Source organism: Osmia lignaria, chromosome 3 (genome assembly GCF_051020975.1).
Source record: "Osmia lignaria lignaria isolate PbOS001 chromosome 3, iyOsmLign1, whole genome shotgun sequence".
Classification (NCBI taxonomy): Eukaryota; Metazoa; Arthropoda; class Insecta; order Hymenoptera; family Megachilidae; genus Osmia; species Osmia lignaria.
In genome coordinates this window covers 8,684,774-8,709,785 of record NC_135034.1, presented here as the reverse complement: position 1 = coordinate 8,709,785, position 25,012 = coordinate 8,684,774, and the positions used below count along the sequence as shown (strand labels likewise).

At 41.5% G+C, this 25,012-nt stretch overlaps 3 protein-coding genes across 4 annotated transcripts in view; 1 reads left to right on the top strand and 2 right to left on the bottom strand.

Annotated features, from left to right (window-relative positions):
- Positions 1-18,889, top strand: part of mthl1 (adhesion G-protein coupled receptor methuselah-like 1) — a 107,080-nt gene extending 88,191 nt beyond the window's left edge. Inside the window, exons 6-7 of the mRNA XM_076693325.1 lie at positions 7,804-7,942; positions 13,484-18,889. Of these exons, the coding sequence (XP_076549440.1) occupies positions 7,804-7,942; positions 13,484-13,817 (473 nt within the window). The 3' untranslated portion in view covers positions 13,818-18,889. The remainder of the gene's footprint in view (positions 1-7,803; positions 7,943-13,483) is intronic.
- On the bottom strand, positions 18,889-21,741 carry LOC117605112 (5-taurinomethyluridine-[tRNA] synthase subunit MTO1, mitochondrial). 2 transcript variants are annotated; one of them, XM_034326015.2, is made up of 9 exons: positions 21,374-21,741; positions 21,010-21,309; positions 20,755-20,931; positions 20,283-20,690; positions 20,046-20,218; positions 19,520-19,972; positions 19,281-19,384; positions 19,148-19,208; positions 18,889-19,083 (listed from the first exon to the last, which is right to left on the bottom strand). In XM_034326015.2, exons 1-9 carry the CDS (start codon positions 21,582-21,584, stop codon positions 18,985-18,987), a joined length of 1,986 nt encoding a protein of 661 aa, XP_034181906.2. In that variant the 5' UTR covers positions 21,585-21,741; the 3' UTR covers positions 18,889-18,984. The 2 variants fall into 2 exon arrangements, with proteins under 2 accessions (XP_034181906.2, XP_034181907.2); XM_034326016.2 differs by having other exon boundaries at positions 21,378-21,515.
- Positions 21,742-22,730: 989 nt separating this feature from the next.
- Positions 22,731-23,730, bottom strand: LOC117605344 (MKRN2 opposite strand protein). The gene is made up of 2 exons (XM_034326582.2): positions 23,574-23,730; positions 22,731-23,482 (listed from the first exon to the last, which is right to left on the bottom strand). Exon 2 carries the CDS (start codon positions 23,331-23,333, stop codon positions 22,731-22,733), a length of 603 nt encoding a protein of 200 aa, XP_034182473.1. The 5' UTR covers positions 23,334-23,482; positions 23,574-23,730.
- Positions 23,731-25,012: the final 1,282 nt, after the last annotated feature.

The window sequence follows — 25,012 nt, the reverse complement described above, 5'->3', positions numbered from 1 at the left end:
TAGTTGGACTGCACGCGTGGAACGTTCGTGTGTATCCGTTGAATGCATAAACAGGCTGGAAACAACTTCCTTGGTGCGACGCGTGTCCCCGTCAACCTCGGGTTTAATTCGTAATTACTCAACCAGGGGGGATGGCGGCGATGAAAAGCGTTTTCACCCATTTCTACAACCGTGATACAAGTTTCTAAACAAAAGGAAAACGAATGAATGAAAGGTAACGGTTGAAAGAGGAGAGAGGTGAACGGTATTCCCACGGGGAAACAGGGTAGTTGAGGGTGAATAAAGGGGGACGCGTAAAGGTGCGCTCATTGACAAACCGTTTGCATACATTGTTAGCAAATATTTTCTAACACTTATATTACTTGTAATGCACGTACTTCGACAAACCCTTTGATTCAAGTCCATGGTGAGTTGTTTATAGATGTCAGTGTGTATTCGCCTTAAGAAAACTCATTCTACCATCACATTGAAATTTTAGAAGCTTAGGACGGTATTCGAGCCGTCCCCTATGGCCTCTGGTGCACTGGCATTCTGGCGTTCCGCTTTTCCGCCGCACCCCATAACAACGTAGGCCGAAACGATGGGGTAGAGAGATAAATCTGGTGCCAGCCAGTCCCAACCCCCAGCGTGCGAAACCGGCGGAACTCTTGTTCTCCACCTCCGCTACCCCTTTCTAAGCCTACTAACTACCGTGCGGCCCACTAAACTGCACACGTAAACTCACGCACACACCGCGGTATGCTTTAAGTAGCTTCGAAACGAGCGACCCTTTCCTTTCCGTTGATACGCGTTATTGCTGCACCTGCACCGTCGATTCCCTCTCGTCCCGCCACTTATCCCCGAACAAAAAAGTCTCGCTGTTATTGTTGTTCGGAAACGCTTGAACATTGCAATTTTCAGCCAGGAAATTGCATCCTTCAGAGGCTTCCTGTTCAGAAGAAACAGCGAATCGGTAAACTACTGATACATAGGGAAAAAGAAGCTGGAGGAATGCTTGTACTCGTTATTCGAGATTAATGACTCTGCTTGAAGGCAAGAAAAAGATTCTTCTCGTATAATCTTGTATCGAATGCGATAGAAAACGCGGAGAACTGTTCGAAATTTATGAAGTAACGATTTGAAAATTTAGAAATTTTACAAATTCCTCTGGTTTTCTTTTCCAATGGATCGAGAAATTTTCGAGATTGCACACGTCGTGCAACGACGTGGAAGATCGATCCAGGCTCGAGTTAACGACACTCGAAAAAGACAATAAGAGAATTCCTTTGGAACCCCTGTTTCCAATTCATTGAAAGCGGCGCGGCCAATAAAAGCGAAGTGCGCGATAAATAAAGTAGGATCGCGGGGAGGATCGAACAAGGGTTTCTCTCGAACCGCTAGCACGGCTCTTTAGCATTCGCTAATTCTCTCTGCCTCGAACCCCTGCCATTTCATTACCAATTCGTGTGTCCTAATCGATCCGTTCCTCGGAGCTCGCCCGCTTTTTCCATCATTGTTACATCGATTAGCTTTTAATTAACCGATATCGATCTCGATTGTTCCCTTCACGCTTCAACCCTTCGGATCGTTTTCTTATTTCGCCTCGATAGATCCCCGTTTCGATTTGACTAATCTTATTAAAAGGCGTAACGAGCCGTGTTCTCGACACGTGACTGGTATTCATCGACCTAGTAAATCCGATAATTCGCGATATCTCTTTTTAATCAGAATGGCACGCCGGAATTTCGTGTCGTTCGAATGATCGTATCGAATCGATTCCGGTTATTAACGCGTTTACCGTGAATACGAGTCGTTATCAATCCTCTCAATGGGATTTTCATCGAGCCGGTTACCGTCGATGCGGCAAATACAAAGGACCTTCTTTTTTATTTTTTTTTTTTTTACTTTCCATCTCCGCTCGTTATTCGCCCACGCGATTACCGGCCAAACGAACCACGCAGATTTGTGTAATCACCGGTGACGCCTATTAATTACATTGCAACGGGTAGATTCGTTTAAATTTCCAGCTGCTTGTTTCGCGACGCTTAACGTTTACCGTTCGTTGCCTCCGACCGAGGTGGTTACCTCGTTTTCCTCCTTCCTACTGATCCAATTAACACTAAACGACCTCGTCACTCCGTGGACGGAGGAAGCTTCTTAACTTTTTGATCTACGCCTCCGGCAACGTCCTGTGTTTACGGAGTTTCAGCGAACGGAGTGCGACGAAATTCGTAATCAATTTCGAATCGCGGAAAGACGAGTAAACAAGAAATAGCATAAATAAAATTTCCTTCTGATTTGCGTGCACCCGCTTATAGTAAGTAAGGAAGATTTTCCCGTTCGTTTAAAGTTAATCGAATCCTTCGGAGGGAAGGGTGTAACAGTTAGCACGCCGAAATCCCACGAGACAAGTCGCCGCGTGCGGGGGTGGATGTCGTTCGCTAAGAGTCTGCGGCTTTAACGAAGCGATAATAAATATAGTCGAGAGAGGGTGGAACGTTCATGGGCCACTCGAGTAGGCTCCACGAGACTCGCACACCCTGCTCGAGGACTCGTGTTAGCCGAGTCCGGAGATAGGGCTGGCGTTTCGCACGGTCGAGTTGGACAGGTTATCTCTCTAATCCTATCGTTTCGGTCTACGCTGTTCCATCGGCGTACCGAACTTCCAGGGGCATGAGATTGCATAGATACGGAGGACTAGTCCAGAGATTTACCATTCTAATGTATGCGAACGTTAGTTGAATATTCTGCTCCGGCCGGGCAACTGCTACCAAATGTGTCTCCGGTACTTCTGGTTACATCTGGATTTCCACTTTCTTTTTTTATCCTCTGCATAAAGTACTTTCTTTCGAGAAGATGATACGGTGATAATCTTACGTTTCAGGATCTATGATTTTTATAAATTTCATTATTTTTGTGTAAGTAATCATATTTTCATATTTCCTAGGTTTTACATTTTCTTTTTTTTCAAAGATCTCCAGCTGTTGGCGCCATTCAACATTCGAGATAAATTGCGTCTAGTTACAGGAATTCAAAATTGTCCGCGTCGAGTGTCGTAAATCTAAATAGAATTACATCGGAGTTTCAGGACGATAGGTTTGGTTTTTCGGGTGTGCTGGTTGGCCGGCATGGAAATTTGTTGGCAACGAATTCGCGGGCCCGTTGCCCGATACGCTGATACAAACTCTCGCAATCACTTTCGATTATCTGAAAAACCGTTGGCGATTAAAATGACGCCGGTGATAAATCTGGCCTGCCTGCCCGGTTGTTCAGCGAGGGTGGCGCGGCTCCAGGCAAAACCGATACAACAAGCCCGGCTAATTATATTTGACAACGATTTGTGCTCGCGAATTTAACGCGTTTTTCAAATTTCTCGTCCCGTTGATTTACGCGTCCGCCTCGACTTCCCGCGCCGGAACATTGGTAATTGATAAAGCGAGGAAAGCTTGTTGTCGCGCGGAAAGTGACAACGGTAAATCTTCATCCCCGAACTCGATCATCCGGAAAAAACAACGACGATCAGGAACGATGTATCTTTGTCACCTTCCGAAGAAGAACGATACCATTAGCGAGAACCGCTGCTGTTGCCAGCCAATCTAGTCGTTCTAATGAAAGCAGCCTTGTTCCAGGCATTCTTGACGTTAATTGTAGCTTCCCTTACGCTTCTCTGGTATTTTCGTCTCTGGTTGCAACATTGATTCTGGTAATTGATCTTTGTAACCAAATCCAGTACCACTGATGTTATTTTAGTAACAAGTATTAGGTTCCTTTAGATAATACTTTAACTGTTTCTTAATTAATCCATGGGGCGAGGAAAAACACGAATCCACGCGATCAGCCGAAAAACCATCTAGTATTAAAAGGGTAAATCAGCGATAGGGTGAGAGTAATCGGTGGTAGAAACGAAAGGTGACAGGGGGCGCACGCAATTGATCTCGCGAAGCGTTTCCGACGCCAAACTAATCGGGTTTGACCGCGCTCCCGTAAAGTATCGAACGGCACGCGTCGACATAATTCACTTATGTTTGTTATGGGTTGCCATGGAGTGAGATATAACCTAGGCGAAACAGCTATTGTTGGCAAGCGGCCAAAATTCAGCAAATATAGACGCCAGTTTCCTCTCTCTTTCGCGGTGCCCTCGGCATTCGTAATCCGTTCATTACTCTCTTCTTTCTTTTATTCTTCACCAACTATTTCTTTCTTCTTATCGTTCATCAATTTAGAAAAACAAAAAAGAAGTAAGAATATCTTATACGAAAATTAATTCTCCTTTCCGAGTTCGAAGAAAGAGATAAATCTTTTATAAACTTGATTACATCGTCCCTCTTCTCGCTTCGGCTAACAAAATTTATCCACGGTGATACCTCGAAGGAATCCGGCCCGCAGAGGTTCGAAGTCTGATTAAAAAGTCGGGCATTATCAGTCGCGGCGTGTACAGGAGGAAATATTATTTCTCCTCTTGGCCGAGCAAACAAAATCCATTTGGAGTTGCGGCTCCCAGGCCACCGGTATGATAACGGTTATCCCCTGTTCCCTTTAACCCCGCGAGCATTGGAGTGAGGCCAGGTAATCTTGATAGAAAAACTTTCGCCAAGAAACCGACCGTCCCGACGGAGGAAGAGCGGACGCGTGGTTGGAAAAAGTTGGTGAATTTTGGTCGAGCCGGACGGACGATGAATTTTGAGTCGCTTGATGAGCGAGCTGGTAAAAAGGAGAGACGAGAGAGGCTGCAAAGAAGCGCATAACGTTCGAGCTGGTCGTTTAATATTCAGCCGCGCGATCGCGAGAAGAGCCGGTCGAAACGCGACTTATTCGTTCATTCAAAAAGTTTCGTGACAAGTTCCAAAGGGGTTTCACTGAAATTTTACATCGATACAGAGGACGCGGAGAACTTGCGAAATACACGGTAAGGTATAACGTTCGAACGTCTCGCAAATATCAGTCGACAAACTTTCTCCCAGGAAAGTGGAACTTGTTCGAAGAAATTTCACTTTGAATATTCCATGACGAGAGGTCCGTTCGAGAAGAGAAATCAGCAGTTTGCGGAGAGAAAATCGGTCGATCCGAAAGAGCCGTTTATTCGTCCTCGTGCGTGTGTCGTTGACAGTCTCGAAATCCTCCAGGCTCCCTTTCACGCATCCCGGATTAATACCAGCAACTGGGTCAGCTGCAGTTCAATATCGCGCTGGTGTGCATCGCCGTCCATGAAAGTTGCCGCATAAGGATTTTATTTATGAGTTTGTTTGCAGACTAGCGCGACCCTCACGCCGATAAGTGGCCACGTTGGCCCTCGTGGAAGCGTGCTTCTGGCAGATTGCGCGCTCGGTTATGGGGGTTGCTGAAAAAAGAGGGACAGCATTGGCCCGATAAACGGGGTCCAAGCATCGGATGGTTCTTTATTTACCATAAAATTCGCACGGTGCTCGCCGAGCGGAACGGATTTCGTGGTTCCCGGCTAAAATTTTATTACCTCCACCATGACGAACCGACCGCAGATTCCTAAACCACCGTGCGTTAATAGAGCCATTTTGTAAAAAAAAAAAAGGGGAAAAAAATGACAGAAAAAGGGAAAACGTAGTTAACCACGAATGGGAAAAAAATAAATTGTATTCTTTATTCGATCAGTAATGCAGGTTTGCGGATCGACCGCAACCGCGACCGGGTTTTTGTTCGCTTTCGATAAAATCGCGACCGCATCGAGATAGAAGCGGGAATAAAAGAGCGTTTAATTTCAAATCGAATGTTCTACGGTCAAAGCACGCTCGACCATGGGGAAAATTGAAGCTGACAAGCCGTTTCCTCGGACAGCAAGTTCCTCGTTCGTTGTTGCAACTCTGATTAATCATATTTTATACCAGTTAATACTAAGGTTTTATATTTATCACCTCCTTAGACCTTAGGTAATGGATAAAACAAGGACACCCAGATAATTTACCCTTACGTGATTCACCGTAATTTTGGCGAGAGGGTTTCGCGTGCTGAGGGATAAGTTCATGTTCAGATTTTTGTCTGTAATTCCTTGGCTAGATTCTACTTCGTTTTGGTTTTCGACGATAGAACACGAACTTTGTAATTATATATTGTTGCTCCGAAGGAAAATGAAAGGCGAAGGGAGATTTCGTGATTTTCCGTGATTCATTGCTCGCTCTAATCTCACATAAATAATCGCTTTATATTTTTTTAATAAAATATAATCCTCGGTAACTGATGTGATACAAATAAATAAACTGTATTTTGCGATTTAAAAACGACGAACAGAGCAATGGAAATTGCTCGAAAGTAACGACAGACGGTGAAACATAACCGCGAGGAATATCCGAAAATCCAGTTCTGCTCGTAATGGGATCTTGAAAAGGGAAACAAATGGATCCAATTAACAACGGCCTAGGCGGCAGAATATCGAAAATATCGAGTGAAATAATTCAAATGAACAAGCTACAGCCCCCTGCTGCCTCCTCTTAACGAATTCATTTCGACGTTATCGTTCACTCGAATTGTACCATCATTAAAAATAAACGTAACACGGAAATAAAACGCGGTTTCCGGTCGCGTACGCGCACAAGACAACAAGGATAATGATGACAAGCTAGTTTCGCTTCGCCGTCATTTCGTTGCTCGCTTTACTAACGCTAAGAAAACAAACTGTTCCTGTCAGCGGGTTCAAGACCGACGATTTATTCTACCCCGCTGTAAATTATCGATCTATTTGCGGCATTCACCGAAATTTTTTGCCGTGCTTTATTTCAGTCCGTCCGTCCTTGCACCTATTCCGACCGGAAGCGATTTTTCTCCGCTATCGGGACGATTACACGCGGTTTTATTCCACGATCGTTGACAAATTTCATTCCCCCACCTTTACCTCATTTTTCAAGCGAACGTTTTAGGGTGAGGTGTAACGGTACATCTTTTGTTTCGATACGCGAAAATGTTTTTTATTTTTTATTTTCGAAAGAATTTACCCTTGGAGGAAGAGTACACCGACTGAGAACGCACGACACCTACGTGTTTCTTTCAGCTCTATCTTTTTTCCTGTTTTTTTATTTTAATAGAGTCTGTTGGCTATTTTTCACGCAGCTATATACAATTTTTCGAAGCTATATTAGATCGTGTCCGGTGATTCGAGTCGGTAAATCGTGCCTGCGGAACTTGTAGTATAATAATTATGCTTACAACGTCGTGTATCACGAGAAACAGAAAAAGAAATTATATTCGTCGTCGTATTTTAACGAGAAATGGGTCGTACAGTAAGTTACGTTTATTAGAAAAAACGTGTCGATGAAATTTCGATTGAAATCAATTTTAATTAATTAAATGGTCATGTAATAATAATCAGATTGCTCGATAAAGCTGTTATCAAAATTGTTTCACCCCGGTAACAGTTTAATCGCATCCGGTTAAACCGTACGTGACCTCCGTGACTTCCGGTACCGAGAATCGAAGGAAACGCACCCCCTCGCGATTTCCAGATCCGACAGATCGAGATCCGTAGCGAGAACACCGTTGGCTCGAATTAAACGTCGTAAAGATAAACTGGCTCGCTATTCGAGCAATCGAAACGTTTATTATTGAACACGCCAGCGAACTCGAAGCGGCGGAGATCCAGATATTTAGAGCGTTTCCAGGTCCAACTTCGTTTTCACAGCTCAAACTTTTCCTCTTCGACAAATGATCTGATTTTGCAAACTTTCGAATCGATGTTTTCGTAAACAATTGACTAGCACAAAATGAGGAACGTGATTTCGTGGAAATTTGATAAATTTTCGATCGATCAAACAGAAAAATATTCGATCATTTGGAATAACATATTTGGTCTGTCTGTTTCAGGTGACATGGAGATCCTGGCATACTTTTTCGGACCCATCGGTGTTCTTCTGGCGGTAAATCTATTATTCTTCGCTGCGACTGCTCGCGAGCTGACGTGCGGACTGTGGAAGGGTGAATTCGTGAAAAGCACCACCGAAAGGTGAGTGAATATTTCCTGTTTGATCAGACAATAAGCGAGCGAAAGGGAAACAAATTATCTGGCCGATAAAATTAGTATATTTAAGATGCACGACCGGATGTGATTACGAGCGTATTTTCAAGAGAAAAAGAATATTTACCAAAAACTTTCTCGAACAATCAACAAACGATTCGTAAACATATTTTGCATTTAACGCGTGAGATCTGTTTCGCCGTGCAGTCTTTGTTTCGGCTAAATATTTACGGCATTTTTCCGCGAACGTTTAGCAGACCCGTTGCTTTTACAAGTTCTTAGAGAACGACCGAGAAAAGTCGATTTAACGCGCGCAGATTTGCTTGCATGGAAAATTTCATTCTCTTTGATGCTAGCTTCATTGCTTCCTAGTTGCGACCGATGATACTGTGCCGAGATTATTTTTGGCTCGAGAATTCTACTCTCAGCCAGACTTACGGAAGATCTAGATCTTCCTGAGAGCCTAAACGATGCTAAAAGCTTCGGAAAGCTACGGACTCATGGTCATTCTAAATCCAAGATAGCCTAATCGCCGACATGGAACGCGAATTGTCGAAAATGTGACCTTCCTTGTCGAAACTTTGAAGGTTACTCTCGTAGTAATAGCGCGATTATTTAAAAATTTTGCAATTCTTTTAAACTTTGTTTAATTAAAAAACAAATCAAATTAACAGTAATGATAATAATTGTATTCCATCACGATTGAGGTTTTTACATCGTAATCCATTTTCGTAACACGCGAAAATGTCTGAAAAACAGAGGGAAGTATAGAAAGTTACACCTTTACCGGGTAATTACCGTGGGGTGCAAGCGCGTTTCCACGAAACTCCGCGGAAGCTTAAGGAGAAACGATTACGCGGCGAGTCGGTAAACCTCGAAGAGCTTAAGCCGACGGTGTAGCGAAGTTAAAGAAGCTCGTTTATTTGATTCCGGTTTGCGAAACGATACACAACGATTAACAGAGAGGAAAGCTACGGAAACGTTGAACGAGCTTCCCGTGCAACGGGAGAACCGTGCGACGCTTTCGTTTTATTGCCGACGGCGAACGACGCTTTATTTCGGCGCGAAAGACAACGCTCGGGGCCGATAAATATCACGAATAACTGGTTCCGTCCTGGTTTACCCGCGAATAATCGAGATCAGCAGACGGTTTCAACCTCGGGTCGTTTACTTTAACCCTTTGTACCCTGTTACTTTTTCCATATTCCCTCCGTTAGGAATTAAATTGAAAAAAAAGAAAATTGACGTATTCGAAGTTTAACATATAGTTCAATTTCGAGAGAAAATTTTATACGAATGTTCCTTTCACCCCTGTGTTTCATCCCCTATGGAGAGCAGCGAGGCGCGACGGGTGTCGTTTGACGAATCACATTTTTTTCTTTTTTTTTTTTTTTCGGATATTTAATATTATTTATGCTCGTCAGTCGACAGCCTTTTCACAGAGTAACGCAGGCTCAAAGGAGAATTTATTTTATCACTGCCGCGCCGACAGATATCAGCCATCGAATCGTTATTTTCCATTCGTACGCCGTCCCTTCGAACCACCTTTGCTCCCTCGTCCTGCGCGAAATTGATATTGACGATCTCAATTTGCGATTCTCTTTTGGCAGTACACACCTCTCTTCCTCTATATCTGTCTATGGAGAGATAGGGACAAGCTGGCTATAATAGCGGAATAGAGATTCCCTCGCATCCTGCTGCCCGTTCGTTCCCAATTCGTAATTTCGAGGAACCAGACTCTTTCATCTGTCAGCCGTGTTACACTAATACGGATATCCGGCATTTCCATTATCGATAGGAAAATAATGACTCGCCTATAATTCTTTGCAATTTAGTCTATCCAAAGCACGGTTCTGATTTATTTTCACAGCGTAGCTTGATTACTTAACGGTCTATAAAATTACAAGAAATATGGAACAGACGATGATGAAGATCACCTTCGCTGTTTTGTACAAGAGATTCGAGCGGCGATTGTTTAAGCGATATTTTCAAAATAATGCGCCCGCCGAAAAGTCGGAACGATTGATGCAACACAGGCTCGAAAAGCCGTGGGAAGGAGATCGTTCATTCATAAAGTTTCTCTGAATGATTGGTCGCTGCCAGATTTTCAAAAAATTCAACGTCCTGGCTAAAATAAACTTGATCGCAAATAAAACTTGGAATCGTAGAATTATTTCTTTTTTATTCTGGTAATTCGAAATATTCTCAGGACAGGAATAAAATAGCAGGTATGACCGTCGTCTGAACGATACAGACGTTGCATCGCGTTCTCGTCTCTCGTCGTTTCTCTTCGAGGATTTGAAGGGCCGTAAAGTGAAGAGCTGTGTTTTCTCGAGGTCCGTGAGATCCCGGATACAGGGCTACTCCGGTGAACGAAAGTCCTGAGAAAAATGATCGGCTACCACCGAGGCCGGTTACTAAATAGACCAACATTATTTCCCTTGTCTCTGTCCACTGTACACTTGTTAATCTCTCCTCCTTGGACTGTAATAAATGAATTTACTTTGTGCCCGTCTGTCGCGTTCCTCTACTCTTCTTTCGCGTCTCTTCTCCTGTCATCGCTTCAATTTTTCGGTCCGACAAGATGCTCGAGACACATTCTTTCCCACATTCTTTCTGTATTTCTGTTTCGAACAAGAGCTCGAGGAAATTGAATCGTATTGTTTGATCTATTCCTTCTGTTTTCCAGTAATCCATTAAACCCGACGAATATCGTCGAAAGTATGTTGTAAATTGTCAGCGATACTTCCTGTTATATTTCTTTTTATTTTTACATTTTTTATAACGATTAGTAGCGATTATTTCAGAGTCAGCTTTACCGTAGTTTGCACAAATAAAATGGCCCTCGTTAAATACGTCTCGTTATTCTTGCTAGGGTAACGAGCGATCGTGCATCGACAACCTGTGTGTCGCTTCGGGATTATTTTTTTTTTGTTCATTTTTGTCATTAATGCCGCCGATATTTCCAGTCTCAGTCGCTAACAATCCGTATCCACCGTTCTGTCTCGTTACGTCAATTAACCTGTCGCTGGATCCATGGGGGCTGTCTTCTTTTGAAACTCATAGAGTGGCATTAATTTGAAGCATCGAATAAAAATACAGACGCGCAGCCTGTCTATTCGGTGTATGATTTTCCTTCGACTCGCTCGTTTTCCTGTCCTTCACTCTTTTCATCTTCTGTCCCATTCAGTTCAGTCTTCTGAGCATAATTTGAGACACGACAGTTCGTTTCTTTTTTCGCGTTTATTTTACCATGATTCCGATGCCATCTTCGTACAGTATCGAGCATAGTAGGCTTATAAGAAAAGCAGGAATTTAAAAAATCTTTATTTCAACGATATTAAAATTAAAAGTAACTTAGAAAAATTGTAGTATTTTTAGAAAACTTTCAGTCTTTTTCTCTCTTTCGTTCGTAGCTGTTCATAGGTGATCGACCGTTTATTTGCGTTCCTTTCTTCCACTTTCATGCTTATCACGCGTTTCCTCGTCCCCACTTGTCTCAAAGCGTATGCACGTTCCTCAGCACACGCGAGTTCACCTTTCTGCTTTCACACTCGCTTCTAATTTGCTTTCCGCGCATATAATTACCGACGAACCTTGGCTCGCCGTTCGGATACCAAATCGTCGACGTTCCGATGAATCTTTCAATCGAATTAAATTTTTATTCGAACAACAAACTGGTCGATGACCGTCCCGCAACAGGGGTAATAAAAGTCTTGCATCATTTATGCGGAAATCGCGGTGATATATCCATTAACATTCGATCTAACTATACGTTATTCGAGCGAGGTACATCGGTGGAAGGTTTCAGGAGTTTCGCGGACTGCGCGAACCGAGAGAGCGGAGAGAATTTTGTTAAAAGCTGAATTACATTACACGACGTAGAGAATCGAGATTAGCCGTGATTGTGATTCATAATTCCGAATGCAAACGTAGCCTCCTCCGAGTAATTTTAGAGCCAGGGACCAGTATTCACCGTCACGAAATCCTCTGTTCTCGACGTTAACACAGCTTCACGACCAGAAGGCTGCGAACTGACAAGCGTGTCGCCAACAGAGCCAGCTCGTTTCAAATTACACCCCTTAATCCTTTCCCCAACCCAAAATCACGGATATATATTTCAATAAAATGAAAATTATTTTCACCTTTGAATTTGATAAAAATAACTTCATAAACTATCGTGTTTGTTTCTCTTGACTAATCGTTAAAGTTTCCATCTGGCAACATCTTCTTCGGTTGAAAATCGGCCGGCTATTAACCGGAGTCGTAATAGCGAAACTTTACGCGAACGTTCGCGCCGCTGATTTGACTTTCATAACCGAGGCCCGCCGGAAGTGAAGCTGTATTTAGAGAGGAGGTGCGTTCGAAATTGCCTATCTGGACGGTAGTTTCAATCGGCTCGAGTTTCCACTCGTTCCACACGCGACAACTAGCAAACTTTCTCCACGCTTTTCCCTCGCTTTCCTCTTCTCTCTCTTTCTCTCGTTCCTCTATTTTTAGCCCGCCAACGAGTGAAAATCACTGGTAACAATTAGCAAAACCGCTGTCACAACATCACTGGGTTGTGTTACGAACACAGTCATTATAATAGAGCGTAAAATAAAAAATATTTTAGCGCAAAATTCAAGGAAAATGGCACGGTAACTTTGATAATGAAAAATAAAATTCAGACGCATAGGATAAAAGAAACGATCGTAATGTTTGGAAATACCAGATTTTATAGGAGACCCGAAATGACAGGGGGGCAAGAGGGCTGTGTAACCTTTGTAATGGTATAATTTCGCGACACAACACCGTAACAGGCTGCGAATACTCTGCCGGAACGAATTAATAATGCTTTGGCTTCGGTCACAATGCAATGCATGCATTATGCGCGATGCAACGTGTCATAGCGAACAAACGGATACGTTTGTGGGCTGATTTATGCCCGTCGTAATTGAACGCTGCGCTAATTGAATCGGGGTCGTTTTTCGTCGCCGGATATTCGTCGCCAGGGTTTGCGGTGCGTTGATGAACGACGATTCCAAAATTTGTAAATTACACCCTTCTACCCTTTTCATTTTTAACTTGTAATTCAAAATCATAAATTTTCAGAGAAGGAATTTGAATGAAAGTATAGGCAATTCTCGGAATTCTTTTATTCTCTAAAAAAAGCTTATCTCGGACCACGTCTACCCGTATCATTCACTTCCCAGACTGCTTTAGCCAATTAAGTTATCCGGACCATCGGGATCCTCCTTCTTAAACCTAATAAACCCTCCTCGACTCTCGCCGCTTTCAGTGTCTAGTCAATCTTGAAAGATTGTAATATACGTGGTTGAGGTTCGTTTATCCGGACGAAATCTTGCTCGGTGGCCAGTTAACTTAATTCACTGGTGAGCTCTTATCGAAACTACGATTACCTTGCTATCGAAATTCCTATTCAGTTATTGAGACACGAAGTTAATGATTATTATCCGAGTATCCAATTAAAAATGAGAGAAACCCTACTTCTAATTATTTCTAACTATCAAATTATTTCTGTTTCAGAGCCGCGCTTGGCCGCGTTTGCATGAAGCTAGTGGTCGTGATGGGTGTCACCTGGGTGGCCGACGTGGTCTCATGGGCAGTCGGCGGGCCCCAGTACATCTGGTATTTCACGGACATGATAAACGCGTTCCAAGGGGTGCTGATATTCGCGGTGGTTGGCTGCCAGCCTCAAGTCCGGGCCGCTTTGAAGCGGATCTGCAACAGGAACCCGAGAACGAACGCGGAAAGACAGGGAAACGGGCTAAGCACCACGAGCCATGGGATGCCCAGCATGGGCGACAGCGTCACTCAGAATCCCAGCACGAAGACTGCTCCGTTGGAGACCATCTGTTAAAGAATAATCGGCCCTCGAACATCGCGCTCTCGAGATTCAAAGATCTTTCCCGTAAACAGACAGATCCACGGGATCCGTTGGACGGGACGCAGAGCTGGCCACGTGTCTTTCCAGGCCAAACAGACACGGAAGTATAGAAAGCGGAAAGTACACTGTATACGAAGCGGTTAAAACGAATCGACACCGGCCAAGCAGAACCCTTTCCCTCGATATCTTGCTACGTTTCATCGATCTTCGAGGACGATGATTCGTCGAACCGCTTCGCTGATCGCGTTAGAAGGTCGCCGACCTCGAGACCGATAAATTCCTCAACCAGCAACGTTCATCCCCGTTCCGGATGACTTTGCCACTCGACCAGCCGCCGTTTTCACGGCAAAATGTCCGCTCGAATTAGTCCTCGAATCCATCCGTTGGAAATTCTTCTCTCTCGAGGTCGTCGATCTTGGTTGGATACAGCAGTCGTGGCGAACAGAGACGACCGCTCGTCCCCGTGGACTTGGGAATGTAGAAAACGGTACTACGACAGTCTGTCACTTTGAATAGTTCATTGTCTCGCTAGACAACACAATGGAGAGCAGAGAAAACAACGCGAAGCGACAAATATTCATAGAGATCCCCCAGAGGGACAGTCGCGGCTTCGACTCGGTCGAGTAAGTACGCTTCGCGTTAAGATCGTCGTTTCTACAACCGTCAAGTTCCCTCGATTTCTCTCTAATCTAAGGTCAGTTTAATTAGGCGTACGAGAATCTGGTGTCCATTTTTCTGCAGGATGATATCGAGAAACGCGTTGTTATTTATACCGTCTTTTTGGAAATAATCATTTTGATCCTATTTTTGCTGTTCGAATCATTGATAGATCATCCCGGATGGGTCTCTCTCGTTGATTTCTTCAATTTTATACAAGGACTCGACACGTCCATGTCGTAGTTTGTTTAAAATTTCGTACGATTCATAGTGATATTTGTTTTAAAGAAGAATAATACGATCGGGACCAAATTGTTGCATATTCATAACCGATTCCAAAGACTGAACAATCGGGATGACAAATTCGATGAAGTATGCGACGACCTTGACCCGCGTTCACCGTCATCCTGCCACGAAAGGACGAACCGTGAATTCCAAGCTTTCCTCTCTTCGTTATTCCTCGAGCGTATCTAAAGCTGTCCGATTTCCTTTAGCATAAATTTGCATCGGCATCGTAACCGGCTACAATCCTGCCTGCCATTAACATGTATCATTAAGAGGTTTTTTTTTCAACGTGACCTCGTCTCGATATCGACCTCTTAATAAATCCCTTCCTGTCGAGGACATTCTAAGCCATTTTCCATTTGTTATCTTTGCGTGGATAACTGCACAGCCATTGAAATTTTGATAATGAAAATTTTTATTTTGAATAAATGAAAGGACATAAAAATGTCTGAAGAATTAGAATTTGAAAGTACCTAGCTATCCCGATTGTCGACACAACATAATATATATTAATATGGGCACAGATGATCATACGACTAATAGAGAGGTTCGAAAGAAAGTGTATCCGCACTGCCAAAATCGACTTGAAACGGTAAGACTTTCGAACGAACACCTTTACAACAACTTTTGATAAGAATTTACAGATTATATTCGTAGTTTCAATGGAAGCACAACGAAGCATCGAACGACCTTCTTTTTTTTATATTTTTTAATACACCTTAACCCTTAAGTTGGTATTTCTTTGGAAATTCATCTGATCCTTATCGAGTTTATTTCATCGGCGATTCCGTGGAAATATTTTAATTGGAATACAAACGAAATACCGATCGAAGGTGTTAAACGAACAATACAAAAGCAATGAAGTTCTCGTCGTATCCTCGCTCAAGTTCGCGACGAGAGACGTTATTCTTTCTTTATTTTTCATTGATATGAGTCACGCTTACACGAAATCGTACGTAGGTAGGTCAGGGCATAATCGACGAGAAACTCGTGACAATACACACTAGGAATTCAATGCCTTCTGAAATGCCTTCCAAACGTGGTGTTCAATGTGCCGAACTGTATACAATGGGCAAACAGCCGGAGACCGAGCGAAGTCTCCACGGTTCTTGCATCGCGTGCGACCATTCCCGCGATTTCCGCTCGAACTTCCGATGACACTCCCCGACAGATTCGTTCAAATTCATCGATTAAGGGTTTTACATTGAAATAATCAACAGTGTATACCTTGAAATTTCTTTTATTTTTCAATAACTATACAGTTCATATAGAATTGGTAATTTGATTTTCTATAAAATTAAAGTCTGTCAGGTTTCTGAAATTTCATAGGAAGTGGCCGACGATGAAGCAAGGACCGCCTAAAAACCGTCTCGCGTCTACGTAGAGTTTAGAGTACCTCGCACTCGGGTTTACTATTCTTTAGAGCACAGGAACGCGTGAGTAGAGTAATCATTGTCATTGTCATTGTTTCTTCAGGTGCATCCAAGAGACTGATCCACGCGTTATTCTTCGTTCTCATGTTAGTCGAAACTATCTGAACTCTGTGCGAGGATTCGCTCAGTGGTAAATTGTTTCTAGTCTAAAATCAGAAATGAATTCGCATCGATATTGATGGTATTAATTTTAAAAGTGAGAAAATTATTCACAAACCTTTTCCAAAGCAAAATGAATCTTCCATTTGAAAACAGATAGTTTCGAAAACCATACTAGTTCCTTTTCTTCTGTATGAATGAGAGTGGAATGCTACGTCACGTCGTTGAAATCTCACCGATTTGCAATAATTCCTCGGTAATAAAGGATTAAAATTACGGTGTTCTTCGACGAGATACGTGTCCACTTTGCGTGCGTGGACGTTGCGAATGATCGCGTGACAATGCGAAGCTTGTGTGAACGGCACCGTGTAATTAGTGTATCAACGAGCATTAACTCGATTATAAATCCCTCGCTGTGTATAATCGCGATCGAACGATCTGTAACGACGCGGCGGCATGGCAAAACTCGCAGGATATTAATATTATTATTGAACATATAATAAAAAAGCGAATGTTTTCGCGTGCGTTCCCATCGATCGTCGCTCGCCATCGCAATCCTTGTAGATAACATTCTCCTCCTCGTTATAATATTATTTGTAATTAAAGCGTTGATTGGCGTTGATCAGGCAACGATAACGCTGTTGCAACGCGCCTTCAGCGTGTAAGTTATTCGCATCCTTTTCACTGCAACCAGTTCGAGATGAAGATTCTCATTCTTCTTCGAAAGATAGCTGGTAGCAAGGAGGTCATTTAGCGTTCACAACCATAGTTTAGTCGGATAGGTAGGATAATCGATGAAGCAAGGTACAGACGTAGCCTTATATTAATTTATTCAAAGTAGTCGTTGTTGGATAAGAGGAAATGTATACCCATACACACGTACAAGTAAACATAGGAGTAATAAACGTACACGGTAGCTTGCCAGTATAAAAGTAGAATTAAGGTGAAACGTGAGAAGGGCACGAGAGGTGATAGAGGAAATTAGAATAAATTGGCGAGCAATCAACGATTAACATTTTTATTTATTCAGTCACTGTTGTGTGTTTCATTTTTGGTACAATCAGACGACAATCGATCGTGATTTATAATCTCAATAATTTCAACCCTTTCGCTTCGATGCAATTGCGACAAAATATGCTCGTTTTGAATGACTGGACGTTGACAAGCGGAGTGCTTACGTTTGCGTTCTCCCTAATATGCAATGAAATTCATCACGGTAATTAGAATCATTTGTCGAAAATAACGAAATTTATTTTATTCTATTTTTCATCTTTCGGGGCCGAAAGGGTTGAAGAATAACAACCCTTTTGCCAATTTATTCGTAATCTAAGGTTCATCGAAGACCTCGTGCCTTCGCGATGTAATTTCGCACCGTGAAAAATTCAATGTTGGACGGTAGTATCGACCATAATAAATGAAAATTACAAAACCCAAATCGTCCATTCGAAACTGTATTTAATTAAGAGAAAAAAAAAATTAACGATATAAGTACCGACATAAAATGCTTGATAAAATGAAAAGCACGAGGCTAATTTCAACATTGTATTATTCGCGGTCTGGCCAAAATAGTTCGTCACTTTTTGTATATTTTTTACGAGAACGTAGAGAGAAACTGTTCCGTCGTAGACATTGTTATATGTGTATCGAGAAGAAGGATTCTTCGCAGACACGGAGGCTATATAAAGAGACAATAGTATTAACTCGTCGAGCATATTAAAGACGAGTTTGTGACGAGCTCGTCTTGGCTCGATTAACCATGTAGAGAACAGCCAATTATCATCGTGGTAGAGAATTTACGATTACAACGACCCTGTACTAAGGCCGATCGTACACACCATTCCTGTACAATGTATTGTAACAGTATTTAATATCGCACTAATGGTATAATAAATGATAACTGTTAGTATGTTCAGTTTCAGATCCCCATTCTCTGGTTTCGTCATCCCCTGAGAATACCAGAGTATTTTATTCTCTAAAAATATAATAGGAAAAATAGCCAAATTGTTTAAACCGTTTGCATCGTTTCAAGATTCAAGGCACACGTGCCTCCAAGTAAATTGATTAGATTAGTAATCTCGTAACGACGTTTACTTTGAGTATGCTTCATCAATTCGGTAGTGAGAAGTTTGAAGGTGGACGCCGGAACCCTTGCTAATTCAATCAGGTAACTTCCATGTTGTGGACTCCGACATTAGCTGTGTTAGACGAAACGGAAACTTAGACCGCATTGTACGGCAATCTTGTTAAACAAATGGATTTTACAAGTATCCACAACTGGATTTGACCTGTTCCAAATGGAAACGTATCGCATTGTATTTTAGTCTGTATTCGGACCTGTTCTAGGTCGGAAGCAAACATCAACTTTCGATAATTCTTGTCAAACAGACAAGTTTCTATTTGGAGAAGATTGATGGGCGCTGGTAAGGTGCATCCGGTGGCAAAACAACAGGTCAATAACCTTATGTTTACTCTGCTAGTAGATTGAACGTTTGCACGCGATAGTTCGGAGAATTTGGGTCGCCCTCGACTTTGGATCGACGTTTTAACCGGTCGCTTGCTTTCATTTCGATCACGTATCAGAATTATTTTTAGTTCTCGTACTAAAGTGAAATGAATGGAAAACGGAAATACGGTTGAATAAATTGTTTATTCAAATCAATCATCGATTACATGCCATTTATCTGAGGTGCGCTTGTTTTTATATAATATATCAGTCGTAAAATAGTGCCAGGAGTTATGCCTGAGATTCGAGTGGCTGCTGCAATCTAATAGAAATAATTATTATATTAAAGTAACATCATGTAAAATCCTGCTGTTATGTATGCTTACCGTACGCGGTTGTAATTCCGAAAGTTTCTCTTTCTCCTCTGAGGATAAATTTAACCGAAGCCTAAAATAAATTATTGTTAAGGATGATTGCTCTTGATAGATGTTAACATTCGTTTCACATTATTTAACTTACATGCTGTAGTCTATGCATGGCGGTATGATCATCTGCTCGTTCTTGCGAATTTCATTGACCTCTTGCTGTTGCTCTTCGATGCCCATCGCATATATCCCTTCTATCTACAAGATCAATTGATTGGTCATAACGATCAGCAATGAATCTGTGCCGATTTATTCGCGTTATTTGCGATAAGATAGAATGACATTACGAGTTTCGACACGATACTGGAAAGAAGAAAACGATCGTTATCAAACCTGTAGCCTTCTTGTAATAATTGGATCGTTGGCAAGGTGTCCAAAACGATCTGGAAAAGCTGCGATCAGCATATCAATATCCACGTTCATGTCAGATATATGTAGTAAGTCAAGCGCAGATTTCGTCGCAACGTTCTTAGTTGGCGGAAGATTCAATAATTTTCTCCATTTGTAACACGATTTTATTTCACTTTTCAGTAATTCAATATTTTCCTCTAATCTCGACAGGATATTATCCGTTTTTGCCATTCTTTCTTCAGACACGCAACCAGTTTCATATCCCTTCCTGGTGAGCCTTTTATCCGCGTTATCAGGTCGTAGACTTAACCGGAATTCCGCACGACTGGTGAACATCCTGTAGGGTTCGTTTGTCCCTTGGATGGTTAGATCATCGATAAGGACACCGATGTAAGCCTCCGTTCTACTTATGATCAATGGCTTTTTATCAAGGACCTGATAGATACAACTTCGTGTAAGCGTAATTAGTTAATAAAATATACAAATGACAATGTATAAATGTGAATACCTTGGCTGCTGCATTAGCACCCGCTACAATTCCTTGTGCAGCCGCTTCTTCGTACCCGGTCGTACCGTTTATTTGTCCAGCAAGAAATAATCCTGGAATCTTTTTTGTTTCTAATCTTCCGGTTAATTCTCTTGGATCTATATAATCGTACTCGACCCCGTAACCCGGTTTCACTGTATACAAACTGATACAACTGTACTGAAATCATTAAAAGTATTTAAATAATTTGATACTTACACACTTTAGCATTCTCTAATCCTGGAATACATTTGATTAGTTCTTCCTGTTTTTCTGCTGGAAGTGTGCATGATAATCCACTCGGATATATTATAGGTGAATCAAGTCCTTCCGGTTCTAGCCAAATTTGATGCCGAGTCGCTGAGAATTTTAGAACTTTACTCTCTATACTTGGGCAATATCGCGGACCAGAAATCTCCTCCGTAACGTGTAAATTACAGTGCATGTTATCTTTTACAATTTTTGACACGTTTTCGTTGGTATACGTCATGTAACTGTTTAACTGTTTTTCGACTGGTAACCATACGGTTTCGTTCATGAACGAAAATGGTGTCGATACTTCATCAGGACACATTAGTTTACATTTAGAAAAGTCTATGGTAGACTTTTCTATCCGCGGTGGAGTGCCTATAAAAATAGAAGAATAGCTTGCAAATTTTGTACAATGCATCAGATGATGTGGAATACCAACCAGTTTTTAATCTTCCCATTTTAAATCCAATTCTTTCTAATGTATTAGCTAGACCGATACTAGGCTCATCACCAAGTCTACCAGCAGGTCTCTTCTCTAAACCAATGTTAATTTGACCCTTTAAGAAAGTACCAGTTGTTATTACTACTGCACCACTATATATTTTTGTTCCATCTCCTGTAACATATTTTCTGCATATTTTTAAATCTTTAAAATTGATCACATCTAGCAATGTTACAATGAAGAAAGACATACTAAGAATTATTCCATGACAATTTGGGGAATCACCATGTACAATCAAGTCCTCTACAGTAGCTTCACATACATGTAGTCTAGGTGTATTAAACAGTTCTTCCTGAAGATGTTGCTTGTATAAACCACGATCTATTTGCGCTCTGTAACCCCATACAGCTGGTCCTTTACTTTTATTTAATATTTTGTACTGAATACCAGAGAGATCACATATACGACAACAAACTCCATCCAAGGCATCAACTTCTCTCATGAGATTCCCTTTACCAATTCCACCAAAGGATGGATTACATGACATTTCTCCTGTAAAAATATTATTATAAATCATTAACTGTGTTTTATAATCAGACTAAAATAAGATTCGTACCTACTGTGCTTTTTTTATGGGTGACTAGCAATGTCTTTGCACCCATTCTAGCAGCAGCTGCAGATGCTTCCGTTCCAGCATGTCCACCACCAACAACAATGACATCAAATTTGTGTGGATTATTGTCAAATGAAACATTCCTTAATAATTGAAGGAACCCTTTCTTATAGCTTCCACCACATGAAAGTAATCTAGGAGTTTTGAAATTCATTTTGTTACTGAATAGTCTGGAACAACGAATAAAGTTGTTCTTGTATTAAATGTGCCTATATGTAATAAATAAAATCAAACACATTAGTTTATTATGATAAATCTTATCATAATACCGCAGACACCACAGGATCACATCAGTATGCAAACAGCGCCATCTGTTCAGCGGGGTCCCTGACACCCCAGCTGGTCAATATGCAAACAGCGCCATCGGTTCAGCGGGGTCCTTGACACCCCAGCTGGTCAGTATACAGAGAGCGCTACCTATGCACCGGGGTCCTAGGCACCCCGGATGGAATCAGGTCGGTATATACAGAGCACTGATAGTGCTCCGGGGTCCTTGAAACCCCATGATGATATGTCGATGTACAGAGGATAATTATTTTTCGGGGTCCCAGACACCCCAGCATTACACAAGGGCGGTATGTTAAGAGCGCCGTCGGTGCTTCGGGGTCCTTAACACCCCAAGACGGTATCAGGTCAGTATGCAAATACATCGGGGTCCCAGACACCCCAGATGGAATCCGGTCGGTATGCATAGAGTATCGATAGTGCTTCGGGGTCCTTGACACCCCAGGATGATATATCGATGCGCAGAGAGAGTCAACTGTTTTTCGGGGTCCCAGACACCCCAGATGGAATCAGGTCGGTATGCATAGAGTATCGATAGTGTTTCGGGGTCCTTGACACCCCAGAATGATATAGCGATGTGCAGAGAGAGTCAACTGTTTTTCGGGGTCCCAGACACCCCAGACGGAATCAGGTCGGTATGCATAGAGTATCGATAGTGCTTCGGGGTCCTTGACACCCCAAGACGGTATCGGGTCGGTATGTATAGAGTATCGATAGTGCTTGGGGTCCTTGACACCCCAAGACGGTATCGGGTCGGTATGTATAGAGTATCGATAGTGCTTCGGGGTCCTTGACACCCCAAGACGGTATCGGGTCAGTATACAGACAGCGCTACCCATACACCGGGGTCTCAGACACCCCAGATGGAATCAGGTCCGTATGCACAGAGCGCCGCCAGTGCTTCGGGGTTCCTGACACCCCAAAATGATATCAGATCGTTATACAGAGACTAGTTAATATATATTTACACAAAAAATAAGGTACAAATAATTACAAATGAACACAATAAAGTCTTCTATAATACAAAACATTTATTAATCTGTAACTTCTTAAACAAGGAATTATATTTAATTGCTTCCTGAATTTTTGGCAGTATCAGTTTATTACACATACATTCTTTACTTATAAATGTCATACCCATATACTGTAAATTATATATAAATTCTAGGACAAAATTAAAACAATTCATTGAATTTTCGTCATAGTTTTCAGACTTCCATTTACTATCTTTTAACATTATTTTTAATGTCTCATTCCAATGATCTTCCCAACATGATGGAACTATTGTCAATGCAATACAGTTTATCCATTTTGACCAATCATTAATTATTATTCCTTCTTTGTCATACTCAAATACAATCCCCTCTGAATTTGTTATTCCTATATGTAAATCATTAGCACTATGATAGTCATTTAGAAAATCACCTTGGGATGGCCTCACAACTATAGAAGTTGACTGATGGGCTGCATTTATGTAAGGATATGGAACAACGAAAGGATCAACAATATATTTTGTAATGTACATTTGACAAATTGGACATGTTTCTGGGACATTTTTACAAAATATATTCTTTGGACAGCAATGTTGGAAACATATTATCCTTGGATCACAAGCCATACTTTATGTTCATAAGATTATAATGATATCTTGTAATGAGTAATGCATTTAGCTAAAATATTAGATTGGGTCGTGGTCACTGTTGGATAACATGAATTTCACAGTTAAGTTTAATGTTACGTTTCCTGTATATATGATTATATTAAATGCTATAAATAAAATATACTATCATTAATTATAAAATACAAAACAGTTATTATTTTGTACTAAAACTAATGTTACTGTATAATAATATCTTACCATTAGAGATTATTGTATTATACATTAGGTATACATTCAATTCCAATAATCCAATTACATAATTGTCCATGCATAGTACTCTTTAAACATGACAAGTTTTAAACATTTTCAAACAAATCTTAAGTCTTCTAATCACCAACGACATACCCATGATTATAGATGCACAAAGGCTGGACATGCTTCTGTTCTCGAGAGATTATGATAATGGGGTCCCAGACACCCCATGATATAATCTAGTTAGCATTATACAGTTCTGCCTGTCTTATTAGTCCCTCACATTTAACTTTATATTTTTAGAAATTAGAAAAATTATTAAAATAATTGTATGACAAACTTGTATTCACGGCAAAAGCAAATAAATCATTTTAAAAAAGCAACTGAGCTATTATTTAATTTATCCAATTTCCTTTCCGAGTTCTTTAAATAATTAATCCGATTTCCGGAACTGTAACTGTCTTTCGTCGGAGTCTACAACAAGATGCGACTTCCTCAGTTTTACAACAACAGCCGAAGGGTACGGATCCCTCACATCACTGTCTTCCTTACAGCTCTATATTTCTTGCATTCCTGAATTCTTTACATCCCTGCATTCCTTACATTTCTGCAACCCTTACATCCCTACGTCCCTTAGCTTTCTGCATCCGTTATATCTCTGTATCCTTTATATCACTACACCAATTACATCTCTGCATCCCTTATATCTCTGCAACCCCTATATTCCAGCATCTCTTATATCCCTGCATTAATTGTACCTCCGCATCCCTTACATCTCTGCATCTATTTCACCCTCACAATTCCTATATCCCTACTTCCCTTACATCACTGCTTTCTTTATTTTCCTGCATCCCCTACATCCCTATATCCTGTACATCCCTGCACCCTTTACATCTCTGCATCCCTTATATTCCTGCAATCCTTGCATCCCTTACAGAGCTGTAAGCACTTTTTGAGTAACAGATTGTCACAAATTTAGTTCCTTTTTTGGCCACCAGAGGGCGCTGATTCGGGGTCGAAATATTAGTTCACATTTTTGCCGCTAGAGGGCCAAAATTGCAGCATGATTTAGTTCCTTTTTCCAAAACCAGGTGGCGCTGATCGGACATTGAGATTTTAGTTCACATTTTTGCCGCTAGAGGGCCAAAAATGTTGCATGATTTAGTTCCTTTTTCCAAAACCAGATGGCGCTGATCAAACATTGAGATTTTAGTTCACATTTTTGCCGCCAGAGGGCCAAAAATGATGCATGCTTTAGTTCCTTTTTCCAAAACCAGATGGCGCTGATCGGAGGTTGAAATTTTAGTTCACATTTTTGCCGCCAGAGGGCCAAAAATGGTGCATGCTTTAGTTCCTTTTTTCGAAATCAGATGGCGCTGATCGGAGATTGAGATTTTAGTTCGCATTTTTGCCGCTAGAGGGCCAAAAATTCAAAATTCAAAATT